This window comes from Uloborus diversus, chromosome 3, assembly GCF_026930045.1.
Source record: "Uloborus diversus isolate 005 chromosome 3, Udiv.v.3.1, whole genome shotgun sequence".
In the NCBI taxonomy this organism is placed as follows: domain Eukaryota; kingdom Metazoa; phylum Arthropoda; class Arachnida; order Araneae; family Uloboridae; genus Uloborus; species Uloborus diversus.
This window is the reverse complement of record NC_072733.1, coordinates 172,521,986-172,544,603: the sequence shown is the minus strand read 5'-3', so window position 1 is coordinate 172,544,603 and position 22,618 is coordinate 172,521,986. Positions and strand designations below refer to the sequence as shown.

Below are 22,618 nucleotides of genomic sequence, written 5' to 3'. Positions count from 1 at the left end.
TGTCGTGTCTACTGCCGCCAACAGTTTCTAACGGAGCACTCCGAACGGTCCACCTGGGCAGCAACACGTCTACCAGCCTGCAATTTTCATGCCAATAATCAAACCTCTTTCAAACTCGTTAAATTGTGAGAAACGTTTTCTAACTCATCTACCCGGCATCCTTCACTCATTAAAGTTCTCCTACAATCGAGATGTAATCGTAACATTTATAAATCTTAAATTATGCACTGGTTTGTTTAGCACCTTTTTCCCAATTGCACCGATACTATAGGTTAAACGTTCATGCGCATTGACGCTAAACTTGATCATTTGCATATCAGATATCACTCTATATGCAAAATTATCGCAATTGTACCTTTCTTCTTTCTTGCGGCACTATGTTCAATGCTCCTCAATGTATTTAACTATAAAGCACTTAAAAAGACTCTCTAAACTTCTACGTAAAATATCACCGAGGTATAAGTAGCAAATCTCAACCAAGCCAATGTAATACTGAATGATCGCCCCCTTTTTTTCATTCGGAAACCCAGACTACTCAGAGAAATTAGACATTTCAGTAGGGACGAAGTTCAGTGGAACGAACCCCTACGGGGGGCTCCGTTCTGCTCATCTCGCTCGCCAACCCCTGTTTTCCAACTCAATGCTTTCTGCGACGGGTGACGATGGTTTTAATGCTTTTACCCGAAGATGTTCCCAGAACATCCAGGAGTACGGATGCCGTCCGGACTGGATGTCCGGTCCTTGAAGGTTTAGAGGGGGGAGACAGGACGGAATGGATTTCCCTGGATGTAGTGTAACCAACGGTACCAGCATCGACTTGGTTAACATTGACAGTCCGGAGGAGATAGGGTTACAGACGCATGCACACAGAGACAGACGCGCACAGAGGTTTTAGTGCTGCAGATGTCTACGCTTTTGTTCCAGTGCGCATCGCCCCTCTCCCCCCCTCGATTAGAGGTATCTACTTTTTAAAAAATTGGAATGAAAAGAACTGTTTTCTTTACGGAGCCTTGCAACAGGAAATAATATGAATTTGAAGCCATATTTGATTAGTATGTAATGATTGTGGTGGAAAGAATAGACGTCTGAAATGGCCATTTTGCCAGCTTCTTAATTCGAAAAACACAGATGATCTTTCTTGACAGATGGCTCTTTTAGTCCTTCTTCTTTGGGCTCTTTTAGTCCCTTTGCATGACAGTGCTTTTAAACTTTTAAAATTAAACCAGTTAAGTAATAATTGTTTAATGGATAGTTGGCAGTGCTTTAGTGCTTTAACACAACGATTGTTGAAGCATTCTTCCTTTACCTCTCTCTTTTAAAAAACTCATTTCTTTAAAACATAAATTTCAAATATATTATAAATCAGGGTTACCTGCTTACTCATACGGACGAAGCTTGCATTGTTATCCTCCGTGACTGAAAGTTATGGGAATTATCCCCGTTTGCCTTGAAGAGTTTGTCTGCTTAGGCAATTACAGTGTAAAAGACCTTCTCACTTTCACGTATGCTAATGCTATCATGCATTCATGGCACAAGTATTTCTTGTGTACAATGGTTGATTATTTCCCGTATTTATGATTTTTTCTTTTTTTTTTCCTAAACTGTCAAAAGAAGTCGGTAATGGGTTTTAAACTGCACTTTGACACATTTCGCAAAATTGCCAGTGAACGAAATGTTGCAAGTTTTCCGTTCCACCTAGGTACTTAAAAATAATTTTTGACTTAAGCATGGTGAAAACAAAGTACAATTCACTCCATTTCGCTCATTATTGACTCTTCTATGTCATCGGAAGCATACTTCATGTAGATTGCAGGTCTTCAATAGTGATAAATTATTGAAAAAAGACTTGAAATATTTCTTCAAATTACAGTATATTTTCCGACCAGTCAACCGGACAGACCAAAAATGCATATATTTACGGTTTTTAACTCAGAATCAAATTCACTTCATTGGCCTTTATGATTGCTATCATTTTTTTTTTCTTTTTAAATCTGTGAGTCATTTTGTCACTAGTATACATATTTAATAGCACCCACTAGGAGAATATGAGAATCGGTGATGGATTGTTTCAAGATTAGGCCATTGAAGAAAGCCCCTGTTCTTCAAGTGAATTTTTGTTCAGTAGATACAAGGTACACTAGTTATTAGAGGAAGAGGTAGGATGTGGCTCTTAGAGTAATCTAGTCTCTCAAACAAAGGATGAACTATACTAAGTCAACTGAATCGTTATTTAGCACAAGACTTTAGAAAACCTTTTATGTCAGAATTGTAGCAACTGTTTTAGCAGTAAATTGTTGGTCAATGCGTGGTACAAGATTTTGACGAGTTTGTTATTTGAGAACTGTAGTACCTTTTACAGGTGAATCGTCGTTCAACATAATTATGCGATGAAATTCCTTGGATTTTTTTTTTTCACCTAGTCGTAGATTTAATCGAAGCACATTTTCAACTAGATGCGGTTATTTATCCTCGTCATTGGAGTAATTGCTTTCATCATCAAATCCGTTGTTCATGCTTCGGGGAATGTTCCTCTCTGCCTAGTTCCTTTTCCGGTCTTACCACCGGTTAGGCTTCACTTGTTTCTAGAAAATGTCTCGCGAAAGAGACACACGCACACTGGGTGGATGCGCTACAGTTTTCATCCGCGGTCAGATATCCGACCTGTGGCACGCATGCCACTAAATGGCACGCGAACATTCTCAATTAAAAGTGTGCTTCAAATAAAATTTTCAGGTTACTCGATCAATGTAAGCAGTTTTATCAGAACTCTGCTCTGGCGAAAAACCGGTATCGTTATTTGTGATTTTTTTTTTCATAATAGTTGTGAAAGTCTAGTCCTTTCGCTAAATTTGAGCTTTCTCCCTTACTATTCTGATTGCGTATTTTCAGAACATAAATGCCAAATTCCTTTCCCCGATGACAGAGAAGAGACTTTTGCTTGATTACCTTTCAATTTCGACATCGAAAAGGGGATGAACGAAAGGCATGCGCTGCTGCATGCGTTTTACGAGTTGAACTATACCTGAATTTTCATGACGCATGTCTCAGCGCAGCGCGTGTGTTTTCATTGCCCTTTCGTTGTGCTGTACTCCGTGGTTGTGCTGAAGTTAAAAAGGAATGCGTATGAGTGTAGCCATAGCTTATTACTAACTAGGGTCCATTCATCTGTTCATTTGCCTCACTAATGTTGGATTCAGGTCGACGTGTTATCGCGTCGCGTTTTATTTAGTGAGTGCAATACTAGAGTAGAGTTTTAATTAATTTTCTTATTTTTAATTCGAATCAATAGTGGTTAAATCATGCGCTGTGATTCAGTTGACCAAACCATTGAATACAGAGCAAAGCGACACAATTTCTCCAGCAAGATATTACGCACAATCTAATTATGAGTATTTATTGTTGAGTTACACTAGTTTCAAATTTACAATTAGATTTATAAATGAATGTTTTTGGCTTTTAGCTCATCATTATCAAATCATGAGGGGGAAAGGGGGGGGAGTCTTGAAAAATTCTAGTTTAGTGTAAATAGGATTTGTGGTTAAAAAAAAAAAAACATTTGATAATACAGGGCGTTAACTGAAAAAACTTGAATTTGCAGTCAAATATCGTAAAACATTATTAAATATTCCAAAAATACCATACGGTTGTTTATATTTAAGTAATAGTAAAGGTTTATTTGTCATAGAATGAGAAGAAGTAGGCATTTTCAATCGTACATAGCCAAGGAAAAGTTCTCCTTCATTAAATCCATTAAGTGTTTCTCGAAATAAAAATTTAAATGCTTACTAAGTGAAAAGAGTGTGCAATGCTGAAAATTTTTCTGGTTCTTTACCGAGCTCCAGCTTCTCTTGTATTTCCATCGAAATTTGAGAGGTTTTTTGCGGCAAGCGCACATCTTTTTCAAAAATATTGTGCGCTTTCCCTTTCAACTTGTATACCGCCACTGGAGAAGCCTTTTTACTGCCTGAGTATTTATCCTTTACACAGACGTATACCGCTTAAATATAGCATTTCTCATTAAAAAGAATCGAGTAATGCAAGACGCAATTGCAATTAATGATATAAATACCAAAATAAGTATTTTATTTTTACCTACGTCGATATAATCTTTCGTATTTCCTTTCCTAGTTAACGCAATGACGAAAGCTTCATTTTTGCAAACAAAATGCCTGAAATCGTGAGCGAATATTTTTTTTACCTCTAAAATAGTTTTTGAACCTACGTCTTAAAATGACGATTGCCATGACTATTTCTAGATGTTAGCTGTACAAATTCATCACCAAGTTTTTGTTAGAGAAGGACATAGCTAAACTTGAAACTGCTGGCGTTATATTGATGTATATTTATTTTTAACATGGCGAACATTAGTTACTTCATATCTTATGTAAAGGAAGAGCAAAAACCGAAACTAGATGAAGCTTAATTTGCTGCTGTTACTTTTTTCTTTTTGATTTCCTGTGATAAGTTAAGAAAAAGAAAGAAAGCGAAAACTACAGGTAGATTATGTGCTTTAAAACAACCATAAATTCTTCAGTAGTTATTCCATAAATATAAGAAATATTATTGAGTTTTAAATTCAAAAAGCATAAACAGAGCAAATTCAAAATTTTTACAATTAATGTAGTTGAAGAATTCATCATATTCCGTGAACTCGTTTGCATTATTCAAAAAAAGAAAAAAATGTCGATAGAACTAGAATTTTTCTAAATATAGAAATATTTTAATATGATTTAAAGCCCCCCCCCCCCCCCCCCGGTGCGCAAAGAATTTATAAATCGATATTGTTCAATAAAGTTGCGCAGTGGAAATATTCTGAGAAATTCAATTTAATAGTTTTGCTCCATATGATAGTTATTCTTAATTGAAATGGTAAACACATATAGCCGCACAATAGTTATCACAACCAAAAATGAATCGTGGTTAAAACACACGCACACAGCATTTACGAACTTTTCATGGTGAAGTTGTATTCATGTTGGCCAGTAAATGTTAACTACAATGATTAACTTGGTAATCTTTCATTTTTCTCAGTTTTTTAGAACTTTTACCAGGAGGCAGCTTTAATCCGTTTTTAATCGTCACTTTGGTGCAATTTACATACTAACGGCTAGGGAATTTCCGTGCATATGCGCGCTTATGATACAAATGCTTTAAGTGAGGAGTTTTTTGGGTATTAACAGGAAATTGGTTCAATGTACTAAGTCAAACACACAAGTTATACTCTAATATGAAATAACTACAAATTATGCTGTCTGCATTACGTTAAATAATTAAATACTAGTCGACCCGTGCGGAACTCCGCACTGAGCTTCGAATCGTTTCATAAGGCATTTCTCTCTTTAAAAATTTCAAAGAAAGAACATTATGAAGAAGAACCGAAAAAAAGTAAGCGCAGAAGAGAAGGCATGTAATTTAAAGACATCAGTAATAAAACCTCGTTAAATACAACATTGTGATAATTTGGTCATCGCTCGCCTTTTGGTCGTACATATTTTCAATGTAAACTTAAATATCATTAAAAGTGGCTAAGTAATGACTCGTGAAAAAGCAATAATTGTGCATGTGAAAAAAACAGGTTGTGTCAAATACAGTCCTGCCCATGTGAGCATCTGACAGGAAAAAAAGAAACATTAAAGAGATATTTATTGGCACGGATTCGAATTGGCGCCATTTTGATTAACAGCCCGACACCCCAACAAACCTAACAATTGCGCCTTCCTTTTCGAAAGCTATTCATTGAAGGAATGCGTAGTAAGAAACAGCAAAAAAGCTTTTTGCCAAAATAATAATAATAATAATAATATCATGCTTCTATATTTTGTCATTAACCAGCATGATACGATTTAAAATTATTCGTAAAGCATGGAATTTGATTAAAGAATGACGAATATCTCACGTAGCGATAGAAATAAACATTCTAGTGAAAACAAGTGTTTTTATCTTTGATTATTAAACTATTTCACATAGAAGGTTGCTTTAACCGTTACGGCTTAAATGTACGCACATGTTTCTCTTTTAATCGAACACTTAAAATTCTAAACCAAAACCAGTTGGAGTCCGTTTTTTAAGTGTAATTTTTCGAACGTAGAGAAAATGTATTTTTTGGGTGAAACCCGGAGTTTTAATTTGGCGTAGAATTTTTTTTCATTTGTATAAAAGGTCGAACACTGCTATTAGAAAAATCTACATTTCCGCGTACAAAGAAAATGTTTTTCTGCACAAAAAGAATTCTCTTGAGGTAAATCTAATACTTTTTTATGCTTACATTATGTTTAGTGGTCTGGACGGAGTCAAAGCTTAAAAAAGGAAGAACACCCTTCGATTAACAGTCAACTTATCCGAATGATAACTGTAGCCTGCATAAAGGAATCGAAATACCAAGTAGCATTCCCACTACATTTATTTTATTACGTGTGTATGTTATGAGTACATGTAATGCGTAATACTAATATAAATTTGATATTATGTCGGACAGCCCAAGCTTGCCCAAAGTTCAGATAGTTTATAGCCGAACGCTCTACCGAAAAAAACTTATCAATTTAACCGAACAACTAAGTCCAGTGCTTTTAAGCTTTATTAAAATATAAACACGCAATTTTTTTTGTTTTTTTGCCGAAAGCGACGTAAAAAATTGGAAAACTGCATTAGAACTTTGCTTAAAAAAAAAAAAAATGCATAAGAACTACAGGCTGCATCAAGGTTTTGAAACAGCAAGGAGCGTTTTCGAAAACTTGATTTTTCGACCGTAAGTCTATTTTTCGTCGTTAGCCAGCCTGAAAATTTTAAAATGAGAGGGGAATAATATATAAGGTAAGATATTCAAGAGAAATGTTTTGAAAATTTTTACAATTTGTTACCGCAGGCTGCTTGAACCGTTATAACTTAGATGGCAGCACGTGTTCATCATTTAACAGCACGGTTAAAATACAAAATAAATTGAACTATGCTCTTTTTTAAGAGTAGCTTTTCGAATGTAGTAAAAATGTGACAAGCTTTTTTTTTTTTTGCAAAAAAAAAAAAAAAGAAAAAATATGTATTTTAGCCATCAAATTGAGGTAGTAATTTTTTTATTTGTACAAAGAGTCAAAAACTCATTAGAAGAATATGTATTTCAATATACGATTTATTATTATTTTTTTCTGAACAAAAAACAATTCTATTGTAGTCTGAAATCTTAAACCTGTTACTTATATTTTCACTTACATTATGCTTTAATTTTCTTACCAGAGCCAAAGCTTAAAAAAAAAAAAAAAAAAAAAAAACGTACAATTCAGAAGTACTTTAGCACAAAACCACATTAATTTTTCATAACAGCAAAGTGCGTTTCCTACTCATTTATTCTATTCCCTCATATTTGTTATTCACTTAATTAAGTATTCATGTAATGCACGATATTTCTCTAATTTTTTGATGCAGCTTGTCCGGACGCGGGTCCGAACACGCATTCTCCTGGCTACGAGGAGAACTCTCTGCCGATCAAGCTATTCAGCTCTGTCGGTCATAGTGCAAGTTAAAGTTATAAGTTTAACCGAAAGTCTCATTCTGGTTCTTTAAAACAGGTTTTTCGGCTCAAAAAACAATTTTTAGACCGTGGGTCTATTTTTCGTCAGTAGCCAGCACCATAAGCTTTAAAATAAGGTGTAAATCAAAGAAATCGATCAAGAATTGAGGAAAATCAGGCGTAGAAACCAAAAACAGGCTACAGAAATAATATATAAGGATGATAGTTATTTATGTATTGAGCTGAAGAGTAAATGATCTGCACGGAGTTCTATATTTTTTTCCCCATCAACAGAAAATACTCGTCGCAAAAATAAGAGAAGTCAGTCTCACTCTTGAGACTGACACTCTTTGAGTTATGTTATACGTACATGAATTGCGCCTAGTAAGTAAAGGCAATTTTCCTGACAAAAAGGCCGATACACAGTAGAAGTAACGCTTCCTGTTCCAGTACGTATAGTCAAAGGTTTAAATTTCCAAGAGTCGGAGTCAGTCATTTTCCCCGTCGAACTCGGAGTTTCTTAACACTCCGGAGTCTCAGCCGGAGTCGGTAATTTTCCCTCCGACCCTGCAGTCCTGGAAAAAAAACCTTGTAAAAAAAACTGCTGTTCGTGCATTCCCGATAACCATATATTTTCACTAACTCGGCCACTTTTTGAAACCAGAGTTTCAAGGATTTACTGTATTTCAGTGTTGAGAATGCACGAGTGCGTGTGTGCGTCGTTTTTTAGCAAATATTCGTTGGTAGTAAATGTGCACTAAAAAAAAAGTTGTCCTCAGAGGTACTAATCTATACAAAAAGAAACCCTTCTCCCGAATTTTAGTCGAATAGTGTTATCATGGTAAAATGAAATATTTGCTCTAAGCCCTTAACCGGCTGCTATATCATAGGAAGGCACTAAAGGAGGGAGTAACATAATTGTTTTCAGGGGGTAAGGCGAAGACAATAGCTCAATTGAACCGTTTATTTTAAAAACCAGTCAAGCGACAAACTCGAAAATTTCGAAAAAGCATTTTTACCTTCGTATTAAAATTTTTCTATGAGGATAACAATGTTTTAAACTGAAAGTGATACATATTTAGGCATAGGCAGCTCGTACGGAGGGGCAAGGGGAGCAACTGCCCCCTCACTCTCAAAAGTATAGATACCTTGCCCCCTCTAATTTCAGAGTTAAAAATTAATGATCGATTTAATCTTACTTCATGTATGCTTCTCATTCTTATCTTATTTCATAAGAATGGAACTTTAAAATGGAAGGGGAAAGTTTACGGTGGCAATCTGTCAAAAATTTTTTGATGCTATATTCGACATTTTTAGAAGCTTTTTTAATTAGTAGTATCAAAAACCATTAATGAAACCCAGTTGTGCAGAAAAAAAACATCTTCAAGGGCCACGGCACTTTACCTTACACTTTTTTTGACCCCCCCACTTTTTTGGTGCACCAGCCGACTAAGTATTTAAGATTTATTTCTTTCAATAAACAATATTGTAATCATTATTGAATTATTTAATATGGTGGTACAGGTGTTTTCCTAATATTAGCAATTTTGTCGCTTGATTGGTTTTTGAAATAAATGATTCATTTGTTGATGAGCGTTAGTGCATCAACACCACAATATGTAAGTTTCACTCTTTGTTTTAAAAATGTCCTTGAATATTGAGCTGCCAGTGAGCATGCAGTAAGCAGAATTAGAGCATAATGTGTAATTTAAGTTGAACCGAGAACGGTTTCTAAAAATTACCTGTAAAACCTCAATTTCTTAATTTGATGACAAGAAGTTTTGTCAAAAAAGCTTGTTTTGATCCATTTTCCCCGTTCGCTAGACTTTACATTCTACTCCATAGAACCATGATTAAGTTTATCATGGCCGTATAAAAAACATTCTTTCATTTACAGCTATTAAAAACTTAAATGAATTCCTCTGTCAGTAAGAAATAGTTTCCTTGAACATTAACCGTTTTTAAAATTTAACAGATTTAATTCTGTTCGGCACTTGAAATGATTTAAAACACGAACAAAACCCACTCTGTTATGTGTTAGAATCAATCTTCGTGCAGACGAAAACGAGAGTTGAAAAATGATAAAAGATCATAACTCATTTTCAAGGTTCTTGAGTCTTGCTGCTAACGTTTTCTTGTCTTTTGATTTGCAGCTGTTGTGGTTTCCACGCAAAAGACAGATTTAACCAACCGCTAAATTCAAGGTTTAATTTGTATTTATTTATTTATTCATTGGAAGTCAAGTTTTGAATGTCAAACAGCTAAAAAAAAATTTAAATTTTAGTACTTCAAGCATGTGGTAGAGTACTGACTGATCCTGACACAACATTGTGGTTATAGATTTCAAGTACCTAACGATCAATCAGAAAGATTACCAGCAATATATTTTCATTCAGTTCAAGGTGAACTTTCTTCTAAAGAATTTCTTGTTGCCAATAATATTGCGTTTTAAGTACTAAAAAACAAGATTTTAGTTTTGCCACAATTGTGAAATCACTTCTCAATAGTCATCCACCGTTTGAATGATCCGTCTTTTTTGACAGACAGCTAATGGGTTTTGTGGTTACGTTTAACACTATGCAAACATATAACTCGAATTCAATGATCAATTTCCTAAATTCACTTATGGTGGATCCCCCCCCCCCCCCCTCTCTTTCTGAAATTCGATAGCTTCAATGCCAACTTACCTCTTTAGCAAAAAACGAAAAAATGTTCGACTACTTCGAATTCAGTAACTCTATTACCAATTCATGTGTCACAGTATGACTATAATACGTTGAATTACTAATACGTTTAAAATCCAAAGATTGATGCGGATATAAGTGTTCATGATACACAATATATCTTTTAAATCTGGTGTTTATATATTTATGAGTTCTGAAGTTAATTTATTTTTATTAAACAGATTAGAATATTGAAAGCTTATGTGTTACGTTATAATTATGATCTGACCTGTAGAGTATTTAGAAATTATAATGAGTAATTTCCTAAGTATGTTTTGTTGCACCATCTTAAAAACCTCTTATATAAACAGCCTAAAAACCTCTTATACAACTTAATGCTATTAATTACGTCAACAAATATTTTCTATTACACTATGACTGTCCGTTTGTTGAAAGAGAATTATTGAAGATTTAAATACAATAAGGAACTGTATTTTAAAATGTATCACAAATAAATCTTAAGACTAAATTTCAGCAACAATAGGATTTAAAACAAATTTTAAATTAAATAGATGCTGAATAAATGAAGCCATGAAAGTAGACTTTTCCTGATGGGATATTGATGTTAAAAACACAAGAAAATAGAATCACTTTGCTCTTTTTTCAATTTTATTACAACGACCCGAAAATTATTTCATTAGCTTTTAATAATAACTGTGACGCTAGTTTTATTATAGTATTTATTGAAACGAAGTGCAATAAGATTAAAACATGCAAATTGTTTGACCTTTCATTAAAATTAAAGAATAAAATCTATTTTTCTCTTTGGTAAAAGAACGCGAATATTCATCGGAAATGTTTCGAGGTGTATCTACTTCAGGAGATTACTTTTTCTTGTTTGCTTAATGCACCATTAGATGAGCTCCGTTTCGTGAAATATTAAAAAATTAATCCTAATTATAGTGTAAATAAAATAGGAAAAGGAAAATAAAACAAATGCAGCTTTTTTGAACTGAATATATTAGTTACAATGGATCTTTCTCGGATAAGCTGGCAATTTTAATTCAAAAAATGAGTGAAAATGTATTGTTTTAGAATTAAAAGATAATTTCTGTCTATATCTACTTTTAAGGAAAAAAAAGTTCCAGTAAAGATCGTCCGCTTTATTTACAGGTTTAATTAATTTGGTAAATAAGTTTTCATCAATCGTTGTAGTAATGTTTGTGAAAATGATCATGAGAACCAGAAGCATGGAAATGACCAACGATCAACTAGTTTTAAGTCCCAGCCGAATACAAATTCTGAATTTAAAAATAAGTAAATAAAAACCAACATGTCCTTAGATATCATTAAAGCTTGACCATGGAGAGATGGCGGATGACCTTGAAGCGGAAAGACAATTTGTATCATTTGTAATTGGTTGTTATTATTTTGTAGTAGATAGGATCAGTGAGAACGGGCCTCTTACTACTCGGCGTTTTCTGTCTGGTTGTACTTATTATAAATGATAAAAATGATGCTTTCACTTCAAAGTCATCCGCCATCACTCCGTGGTCAAGCTTTACCATGTTTTCAGAACACCATGGTCGTCCAAAGGACGTCATTTTATGTGCTGACTCTTTGACTTCTTGTTGACGTCATGGTATGTTGAGAGGTTATTCTTCTACTTATTCGATTTAAGCTTTCCGCTTAGCGAATCAGACAGCTAATGCCTTAGGGTCAAGGAGATCTAATCCAGCTTTTGCTGCATTTACTAGAAGAATCTACATATTCTAATTATCCCCTCCCCTCTGCTAATTCTCCTAAACTATTGTATCAGTCTCTGGTGGATAGCTCTTTTGAACAAAATGAAGCTGTGGCGACGTCATTGCTCTAGTTATCGTTAAACGAGTATCTTCTGATGGTTTACTTTCGCTATCGTAGTCCTTGTGTAAACGGGTGCATTTAAATCTAAGTGGTTCTACCGGGTTACCTTGTGATTTAAAAGGTCTGTCGGACTTGTGGCCTACTTAATGGCCATTCTTTCCCCTTCAACATCACTTTCTCCTAAACGTTTTAACAGAAGGCCAATCCTTTAACTAGCATGTCAGATTTTATCTTTTTTTTATCATGTTCTTCTATCCCCCCCCCCTTCCCCCGGGATCTTGCTTTTTTTTTCCTCTTAAATATCTGTGCTGTAAAAATGTTTATCCGTTTATACCGTTCTTAAATGACTGCTTAAAATAATAAAGCAATTCGTTCATGGGTTTGCTTTTCTAGAACATTCTTTTTCAGAGATTGTTTGCTATTTATGGTAAACTGAGAGGATTACTTAGCCTCGAATAATGATCTGAAAATAAAATATCGATGAAGTTCGGGAGATTCGATATATGCTGCAGGGTTTGCGTAGAGTCATTTTTGTCCAACATTCACAAAATTCACGATCGCCGAAACAAAGGAATGTATAAAAATTCACGATTGCAAAAACCAACGATTCACAGAAATATGGATCACAGTACCTGCGAATAGATCGCGTTCGTTAAAAGGATCCCTTTACAAAACTTCTTTTGAAAAATCGACTTTTTATAAAATTATTTAAATTGGCGTGAAAACAATGTTTTCAAATGCTCATTTGTCAATCCTTTTATGTTGTTACATACGCTCAAATTAATAAACTTCAGAAAATAGTTAGCCCACCCCAACGCTCACTAAGAAAAACAGTTTGCTTAGTTACTGGGCTATTTAATGTAGCAGTGAGAAAACTTGCTTACAACTGTAAAAGAAACGTATAATCACAAAACCACACTAGTAAACTAGACCATGTCATTTTATTTTTTATATTCAGTTTGGTAATATGTGAGTAACCCTGGAAGTTTCTATAAATAATCAGGGGCGCACACCTGGGGGGGGGGGGTCATGGCGCAGACTGCGCCATTGAAATTTTTAGGGGGGTTTTGAAAGGTATTTTTCTTTTGTGGGGGAGGGGCTCTTGCTTTGAGGGGTACTTCGAAATATTTAGGGGGGAGTGCGCCCTTGCACGAAAGGGGGTGGACACCCCTGAAATAATTATTTTACTTAAAAATTTAGTAGAAACAATTCCTCTCATTTCACCTGCATACCAAATTTGCCGATATACGCATTTACATATTGTTACACATTTTATGTTTTACGAATTATTTTTTTCAACTTTGTTTGAAATAGAACAGCTTTTTTAAACTCTTACATAAAAGTATGACAATATATATATATTTTTAAGTGAATATGTAAACTTGAATTCTCTTCATGCGTTCAATCAAAGAAAGCGAGTAGATACTTGTCATCATAGTAAAATAAAAAAAAAATCGATTGATTAATACTGGTATGCTTTAAATCAAGGAATAAATTAGGTACCAATAACCTTCGGTAATCACGGTACTTGTGCTTTTAAAATCCAAGAGAAGTAGATCGATACTTAGAGCGCCCAGCTATTCACGTCTGTTTATATTTTTCAAAACTAAATCCGGAAAATTTCGAAGCGGTAAAACATTTTTCGGATGCATTTTATCCTTGCAAAAGCGCTGGTTGGTTATTGAAATAAAATTATTATTAGTTTTAAATATAGGAAATTATTTTTTTACTATGAATAACTTATCCTTAGAGACCTCGAATAAGAAACTAAAATTGGGTTGTAGTGAGGGATAGATCTATTCACAAAACGCAAAGTTTTAATTTATACCTTCCAGAAATATTTCATTTCATCGTACTATGTATTTGTAGATTATTTCAACATTTTGTGATTTTTATTTCCAATTTCACTACTAATAAAAATTAAGGGTAAGAAATATTTTTTAGGTTAGATTTTCAGACACTTTATCGTAGTTGGAATAAAAAGATGAAAACTTAGCGCTTACGTCAGTTTTTTTTTTTTTTTTTTTGCGTAATTTGGCTTTTCATAGCGATTAGATTTCAAAGATAATGCAAAAATAGCGATTAGATTTCAAAGATAATGCAAAAACAAGTGATTTCAAATCAATTGAGAAACAATACAATCAGCTATACTAAGCATGATATAAATAAATATGATAATTAATATAACATGTTCTGCAGTTTTTCATTTAAAATCGTAATTGACGTACTTAGGAAGTGTTGCTTCAAACCGCCTCCTTAGTGCCGCTAAAAATCAAACTAATATCAGCTTCATTGTCATGAAGGCAATTTTGTCGGGAGTAGTAATATTTTTGTTGTCATTTTAGTGAATGATTCTGAAAAAAAAAAAAAAAAAAAAAAAAAAAACAAGAAAAAAACATGGAGCCTCTTTCGGATAAGTTGGGAGATAAAACAATTGTAACATCACCAAAAAACAATGTAATATTAGCGTCATTGTCATTAAGATAATTTGTAGCGGGTGTAGTCATCGTTTCCTTGTACATTTTTCACAAATTTTCTGCTTTTCGTTTATACTTTTTAGTGCAAAGGTTTTAGTTCTTTATTTCTCATTTTACTTAGTGCTAACTGCTAAAACTGGAATAAATTTGGTTTTAAATGTTGTGTATCGGTTTATAATGTGCCATTAAGGCCCCTGACTCCCACAAATTATTTGTATCTTTAAGTAAACGATATGATGCATAAAGCTGTATTGCGTCACTTTGAACAAAACGACAAATGTGTTCAGGAGTGTGGGAAAAATAGCAATTATTCCCTTTCTATCTTCGTTTATTTTCTTTTATTCTGCGTCTGTTAAAAGAAAATTTACATAAATAAGGGAATAAAAATATGGCTGGTTTATATAACGTTATGTAGTTAGCCGGTTTTCATACAACGTATTTCTTTGTGAGCAGCATTTGGAGTTACTTTTTTTTTTTCTATTGATGCAAATGGAAATACTTAACCGAATTGAGAGGAAAAATATATTTTACGATGTGCGCAGCAGCTACTTGGTTTTAAACAGTTCAAGTCATCTATATATTTTTTTATCTGTTGTTTTTTTATTTTGATATAAAAAAATTTCCCGTTTACGTGTCTGAAGAAACATATTAAAAGATTTAAATATATAAGGTATTTATGACACTTCCTTTCTAAAATTCTTGATGTTTTAAGGAAATAAGTTAGGATAAGCACTCAAACTTAAGACGAAATCTAAGTTTCATAAAACATCGTATATCTTAATTTTTAATGCGCATTGTATTTAATGATGAGACATCATGTATTTTGTTTTGATCTTGCTCTAGTTGTATGACAGATGATAAAATTGTGGTTTTCTTTTTTTATCTAGAAAACCGAAAAGCCAATTGAGCATATGGAAGTCGAAACCATCCTGAGGGTAAGTCGCAAAATTTTCCTTTTTTAAAATTAACCAGGGCCGTGCCAAGCCTAATCGGCGCCGTCGTGCAAATGTCTCGTGAGCGCCTCTAGATCTGGCGTTCAGGGAAAATATAGTTAACACCTGGAGGGAGGTTTTGTAGACAAATACAAAATGGAAAAAAATAAGTTTGGCATTTAATTCATATAAAAAATAATGTGTGAATATTAACTTTGGAATATGGTGTACTTTTTTGCTTCATATCTCGATTTTTTTTGAGTTCAGCAGCTCCTCTGATATGCTAATAATTCGTTTTATAAAAGAAAAATATTTTAAACATCGAAGTTAACGCCACTTTGAATATTTATGTGATCTCTAAGTGATGCATAATTAATAAAACTTTTATGCCTGTCAAAACATGACAACAGGGGCAGTGGCGCAACTAGAAAACAGATTTGGGGGGGGGGCACATTGAAAGAAAAATCTGTGTTAAAAAGAGGGGTCCATGACTTCTCCTCGGAAAATTTTTGAAATTTGTAGTTTTAAAAACGCAATTTTAAACGCTCTTTGGTAGTAATACAGGGGAAAAGGGTACAAGAGGCTCCGTTGAAATTTATTGAAGTTGAAGCCTTAAAACGTGATTAAAGGTCATATTTTTTGACGTTAAGAACAAGGGATGGAACTCTGGGATTCCACCCGAAGATTTTTTTTTTTCTTTTTGAAAAATAGATAGAAATTAATTCCCCTTCTCTCCCTCCAATCTTTTGAAATTGAACTTCCCAAAACGCAATTGTTGGACACTTTGAAGACTTTTACAAGAAGGGGATTCTAAAGCCCCACCCCCTGGAAAAATTTTCAAAATTAAATGAGATTAGGGGGAAGAGGTTCAGAGGCTTCACTTAAATTTTTCGTATGTCATATTTGAAAAACCTATTTTTTTTATGATATTAAAGAAAGGCGGTTCAAAGGCCCTAGCCCGAATATTTTCTGAAATTTAAATTTTAAAAACGCGATTGTAAGATCATATTTGGTAACATTAGGACCGGCAATCTTTCGAAATTGAAGCTCCAAAAACGCAATTTTAGGCTATTTTCGAATGCAGTTTCAAGTGATCTTGTTTGGTATTCGGGGGCTTCCCTTGGAAATTTGCGAAATTGAACATTTGGAAACGAAATTTGAGATGCTCCGTAATGCTTTCGGTGGGGGGGGGGGGATTCGGAGGAGTAACATTTTAAGACTTTCTTATTTTCAGACGAAATAGTAAAAAGAAAAATAATGAAGAAAAAAGAAAGAAAAATAGGACGAAGGGGGACGAGTAGCTGACCAATTAGCTGTAACTATTGAAAATGTTTAATTCTAAGATTTGTTTTTAAAAATTTTAGAGTTTTGCCCCAACATAATTATTTTTTTCTTATTAAAATTACTTTGCTTTAAAAAGACGCGTTTTTTTTTTTTTTTTTTTTTCATTATCTTCCTCTTCCATAATGAAAAATATTTTTGAAAAACATTCCACTCGGCATTTTGGAGGGGAAGGGGCATGGGGTGGAGCAACCAGAGGGGTGTCCTGTTGACCCCTCCACCCCCCTCTGGTTGCGCCACGGAGCAGGAGGGTACAGTTAATATTTCTAAATTGAAAGATAATATTGTAGAGAATATTCTACCTTAAAATCTGAAACTGAAACTTGCCGGTAAAACGAAAAATTATAAATTACGGAATCGTTAAAAAGGCATTGAATCTAAATTTCTGAAACAAACACATTGTCCAAAGCTTTTTCTTTAACTTAATGCACAAATAGTTGAAGAAAAAAGGGGTAGGGGAATCGAGTAATTATGATCAAGTCGTTACTTTTCGGAACTAAAATATTAACCTTAATTATTGTCGACAATATATGTGTATTATGCACAAGTAAATGATATGCAAATGTGCTTACCGTATTTTTTTGTGTACGATAACATAAAAAATATACGGTACAGTGAAATTACCACGAATATTAGTTAAAAATCACAAAAAGACATATTGCACAAATTTAATAGACCACATTCACTGTAAGAACCAAAATGGTGAATAGCAAATTTCTTGCGCTTCGTATGCTCAACCGTGTGAAATTATAGACATACCGAAATAGCATTCACAGCTCCAAATATGAAGAAAAATGCAAAAAGTATGCATTAATAAGCATCATGTGTCTTCACTGTAAACGACTGAGTTTTTGAATAACATGTTTAGACGCTACAAGGCAATAATTTTTTTTTATATAGGCAGCGAGAAGGATTGCCTGTTTTAATGAGCATTATAATTTCACAGCAACTGTTAGACATAATGAAAAATTCAATTTTTTTTTTAGTTGGTGAAGCTCGGTGCCGCAAGACCTTGCACATAGGGGCGGCGCGGCCCGGGGGGAGAGGGCACCCCTGCCAAAACTAAGAGCACTGGCGCACCCCCCCCCAAATATCTCAAAGCCCCCCCCCCCCCACCAAAGCAAAGAGTCTCCCCCGAATGAGAAAATACCCATCAACCCATCCCCTAACAATTTCAATGGCACAGTCCGGCGACATGACCCCCCCCCCCCCCCAATTTGGGCACCCCTGGTTTTGTTTGGCGAAGTTCGATGAAAAGCCAGACCTTGAAACGCATATCATGGGCAACAACAATTATATGATTTTCTGATCGTTTACAGCAATTTGGTAACTACAAATTCGGCAAAATACAATGCTTCACTTCTGTTGAAAACTTTTGTTCGAAAGAAGAAATAAATACTTTTAAGCAAATAATATTTAGAAATAGTAGTTTTATAACATTTTGCTCAATCCATTGCACAAAAGAGAACTTTTTACGTATATATTTGCACTTTATTCTCGCAATTTTAAACTTTAGCTTTTAATTTTATATACGTATTCGAATATAAAGAAGCATTATGTATCATGATATGAAGTGTCAACTTCCTAAAAAGTTTTCTTAGAATTAAAAATAATGATTTGTTGCGGGAGTTCGCAAGACGTACAACTCATTTTTCAAGTACGGATTTTTTTTTTTTTTTTTTTTTTTTTTTTTTGAGTTTTTGTCGAAGCAGTATGGAAAAAAAAAAAGGAATCGTAGTTACGTAGTTGTTGTATCCACCCCACGATATATCTTACTGATGCATAAATAACATTCTTGATGCAAAAAATGATAACCGAACTCAGAATAAGGCAGTAAACCACCATAAACCTCCAAAGTCATCATTATCTTATAAATTGTAGAAAAAAATTCATGATTATGTGACATTCATTGTCGCTTCAAAATATTTCGGTAAAGAAGACTATTAGATCATTAAACTATTTGTTTTGTTTTTTGTAGAAATTGATTTTTATATTAATTTATGTGTTCATTCCTTAAGAGTATTCATGCATCACTGCTGTTCCGCATGAGGTAGGAAAACTTTACAGAATTCGGTCAGAGCAAATAGCTCTTTCTTTTTCCATTCCCCTATAACTGCACTACTCTTAATCCTCATTATCATTCTTCATTCCTTTTGTATCCTCTGAGTTTAATTTTTTTTTCAGACATTCATTGTCTTCTTCGGCACGTTAAAATTTAACGATGGCATAGACCACGCGGGAAAGTACAAAAGCATCGCATATTGTAATCCGTAGACGAATGGTTATTCAGAATTTGTTTCTCATCAAGACTATTTTGTTAAACATTTCTTCAGGTATTCTTAGCAATAAGTCACTTTTCTCAACATTTCACGCGTATTTCTGTCATTTTTTGTTGCTCGGTTTTCTGAACGTACCAACAGTTCCCTTTAAATAAATGAATTAGTTTCTGAAACACAAACTCTTCCGTTATTATTGCTAAAATTAAATTTTGTTACAGATAAACAGATAGAGAAAATGAAACATTACTAGATCTGTAAAAAAAAATATACTCAGTGCTTCCTTAACGAATAACTGTCAGCATCAGACATATAAAACATTTTCCCTTCGCGTTTCATAGAAATATTAGAGGATTAGGGACAGCGTAGAATTGATTTATTCAAAAGCTAGATATGTTATAAGCTACTAGAGGACTAAATAATCCACTTGCTATGTTTCGGAAAAAGAACTAGCCCTTCAATTTTTCTTTTATGTTTCACTGAAATTTTAGAAAACTAGTTTTCAGCATAAACATAATTTGCACCGAGCTAAATGTATTATGGAACATTGAAAGTTTAATTATGACAGGATTTGTTTCTGCAAGAGGGTATGTTTACATTGACCAAAAAAGTCGGCTTGTCGGCTTATTACAGGGCTTCAACGCCGGGATAAGAAAATTCTCTAAAAAAGAGAAAACAAGCGAATCATTGCAGGTAGGGTTTTGGGCTCTGCTTCTTACCAAGTACAATCGGAATGATTCAGACGAGGTATTGGTGCAGAATATAAGGTACTAGAAGTCTTATTCTATTTCTGGTTTCTTCAAAAAATCTTAGCTATAAATACTGACGTCATACTTTACAGTTTTTGACCTATTAGCTGCTTAAAACGTCAACATATGACGTTAAGATCAAATTTTTACATATGGTTTTCTAATCTGGATGGGTCCAGACCCATTGGTTTAAAATCACAAGAGATATCCGATTGCTTCAATAGAAAACAGCTGATGCTTGCCCTTAAACTAAATTACGAGTTACTCATGGATCATCCAAGCCAAAAGTTACTCCAGATACAAGAGAAATGTTATCCTTCGAATCGAATCGAAAGCCTAGAGTTTTAGCATTGAGAAGCCCCGGTGCGTGTATTTTCTTTGGCGATACCGCTTTAAAGTCGTAACTTCGTGTGAACGCGTCGTTGCTGTCATAGAAAAAGTCTTCCCGACTCGAGTCTGTTTTCCTCCAATTCATTGAAAAGCAAATGCGTTAACCAGAGAGTCATGGCTCGATTTTCCTTCGGTAATCAGAGCGGATCGCAATCCTTTTCGCGGCGTCTCGGGAAAAATGGCGTCTCGGACGGCTTCTTCCGAATAAGTTCCTGTTTTCCTTCTCAAGCTCACACTCCTCTTTGGCGATCTTATTTTTAAACTCCTTATCTAGGCCACAACAGGTCTGGATCGTTTCTGGCAGTCCATTGGCTTTGATCTCATTCCCGCAAATGAGTCCACTTTTCATATAAATGTGTGTGCATTTGTGGACAGCCGAGAGAAACGAGGGAAGATCGCCGGTTTCACTTTGCCCCCGGGTAAATGATTTCCTCCACTCCTCTCAATTGCTTTTTAATTCAACTACGATCTTTTTTTCCTGGCTCATAGAAAGTGGAAATTACTTCTATTCGAGCGAATCTTTTTTTAAAAAGTGGAGAAACATTTTTCTTTTGAAAGTTTTGATTGGTATCTTGTTTTAGATTGCTCGTGCCCCCCTTTTTCATTCTGGTTTTCGTGTGAAAGTTGAGAGATGGAGGTCTAAAGATGTTTTAAAACTATGAAGACATGTAATATTGAACTCTAAAAACAAAAAACCGACTTGAAATAAAAATATTTCTCGTGCTGTCAGAGTCTACGCACCTTTATTTTGCTAAGATAAAAATGCAAAAACCATTATGATTGTTTTTTTTTTCTCCTTCAATGCTTTATATGGCTGTTTCTTGGTTAGTTATATCAGCGTGGTTATTTCATTCAGTTTTTACAAACGGATTTTGGTGAAAAGATTATCATCGTATATGTGCCAAGAAAAGGAAATTTATTGCTCTAATTTTTTTTAGTGTTAGATACTTCAATCAGGAGTGCCTACCTACTGTTGCAATTTTTAGGGGGAGTTGTTTTGAGGGATATTTTTCTCCTTCGGGGGATCTTTGTGGTATTTAGGGGGTGCGCCCTTGCTTTTGTGGGTCACCCATGCTTCAATATAACGATTTTATTAAAAAAGAAAAATATGCAACTAGACTATTAACCAAAATCAGTTACGTTTCAGTTATTCGATAATTGCGTTTGAAAAGAATGTTCTTTGAAAATAATTAGTAAATTATTACATTTTCCAATAAATAGAATCGTACTTCGAGATTAAAAATTAGCAGTTCTTTTTTGTTTGTCTAAAAGACACGTTCCCTGTTTTTCCAGCGAAGCTTTCCGACAAGTAGAGCAACCAACATTGTAACTCTCTTTCGCAGTTTGACACTAGAAACTTAGGAAGGAATCTATCTTCCTGTTGGAAACTCCCTTTCTCCTTAGTATTAGGAAACTGAATTCTCTTTTTATTTCGTCGAAAATCCAGTCTCTTATATAAGATAAGTGATTTAAAATCTGTTCTTAGCAGAACTATCATTTTCAAAATCCTTGTTACGTGCACGAAAATCTCAGCAGTTTTTAACGTTTTGTTGCGAAAAAGAATTTGCAATAGTTTATACAAAATTGTTTATTTGAAATAATAGTTAACTGCTGACATTGTAATTAAATTCTGGAGTTTGCAATGACAAAGCTGTCAAAGTTAACATTGAGGAAGTAGCTAATAATCAACATTATTTTAAAGCAACCATTTTTTACCTAATATTTTCTTCTTTATTTTAACGAACGCTCAAGTTTTTGCTATCCGTCGAACTATATTTGTAATCAGGGCCTAAGTAATTTAATTTGTAATAAAGCCTAAGTGGTGCCCGGGTTCTGGTGGTAAAATTTGATGCCCCTCGCAAAAGAAAATGCGTGCATTTTCAAAGTATTAGTTCCAAAAAAAGGGGGGGGGGGTAGACAGAAAGAAATGTAACCAATTTTAATGTCCTTAAAATAGTGGTGCCAAGGTCCACAGACTCGCAGGACCATGCATCAATCAGGTCCTGTTTGTAATTTCAGGTTTCTAAAGGCAGTATCAATTTTTCCTTTCAAATAGGAAGATTAGGGTCTCTCATTAAAGAAATTGTCAGATATAACTGTTTGAGGTGATCTTATAAAAGGGGGTCCAGAAGGAACCTCAAAGTTTTATTACATCTTAATGCAAGGGGAATGCATCGCATTATATGGACACTAATGGCCGAAAAAGTCATACCGTGATTTTAATGTAGAAATACTTTACCCATTGTTTTGCGTCAAAAACCCTTCAATCTAATAAAATTTGTCTATATGACCGAAATCCTGATGGTAAGTTTTTGTATTCAATATGAATTGATAGAAAAAATAATGCTATCTGAAGAAAGAAGTTTTTAGGGCGTATAGATTAAAAAAAAAACTCGTTGATTTGCTGGATGGATTTAAACAGT

The 22,618-nt window shown here is 34.2% G+C and overlaps 1 protein-coding gene across 1 annotated transcript in view; it reads left to right on the top strand.

Moving 5' to 3' along the window:
- LOC129219287 (AF4/FMR2 family member 1-like) overlaps window positions 1-22,618 on the top strand; it is a 203,785-nt gene that overhangs the window by 144,366 nt on the left and 36,801 nt on the right. The window contains exon 5 of the mRNA XM_054853625.1: window positions 15,395-15,442. Coding sequence (XP_054709600.1) covers window positions 15,395-15,442 — 48 coding nt within the window. The remainder of the gene's footprint in view (window positions 1-15,394; window positions 15,443-22,618) is intronic.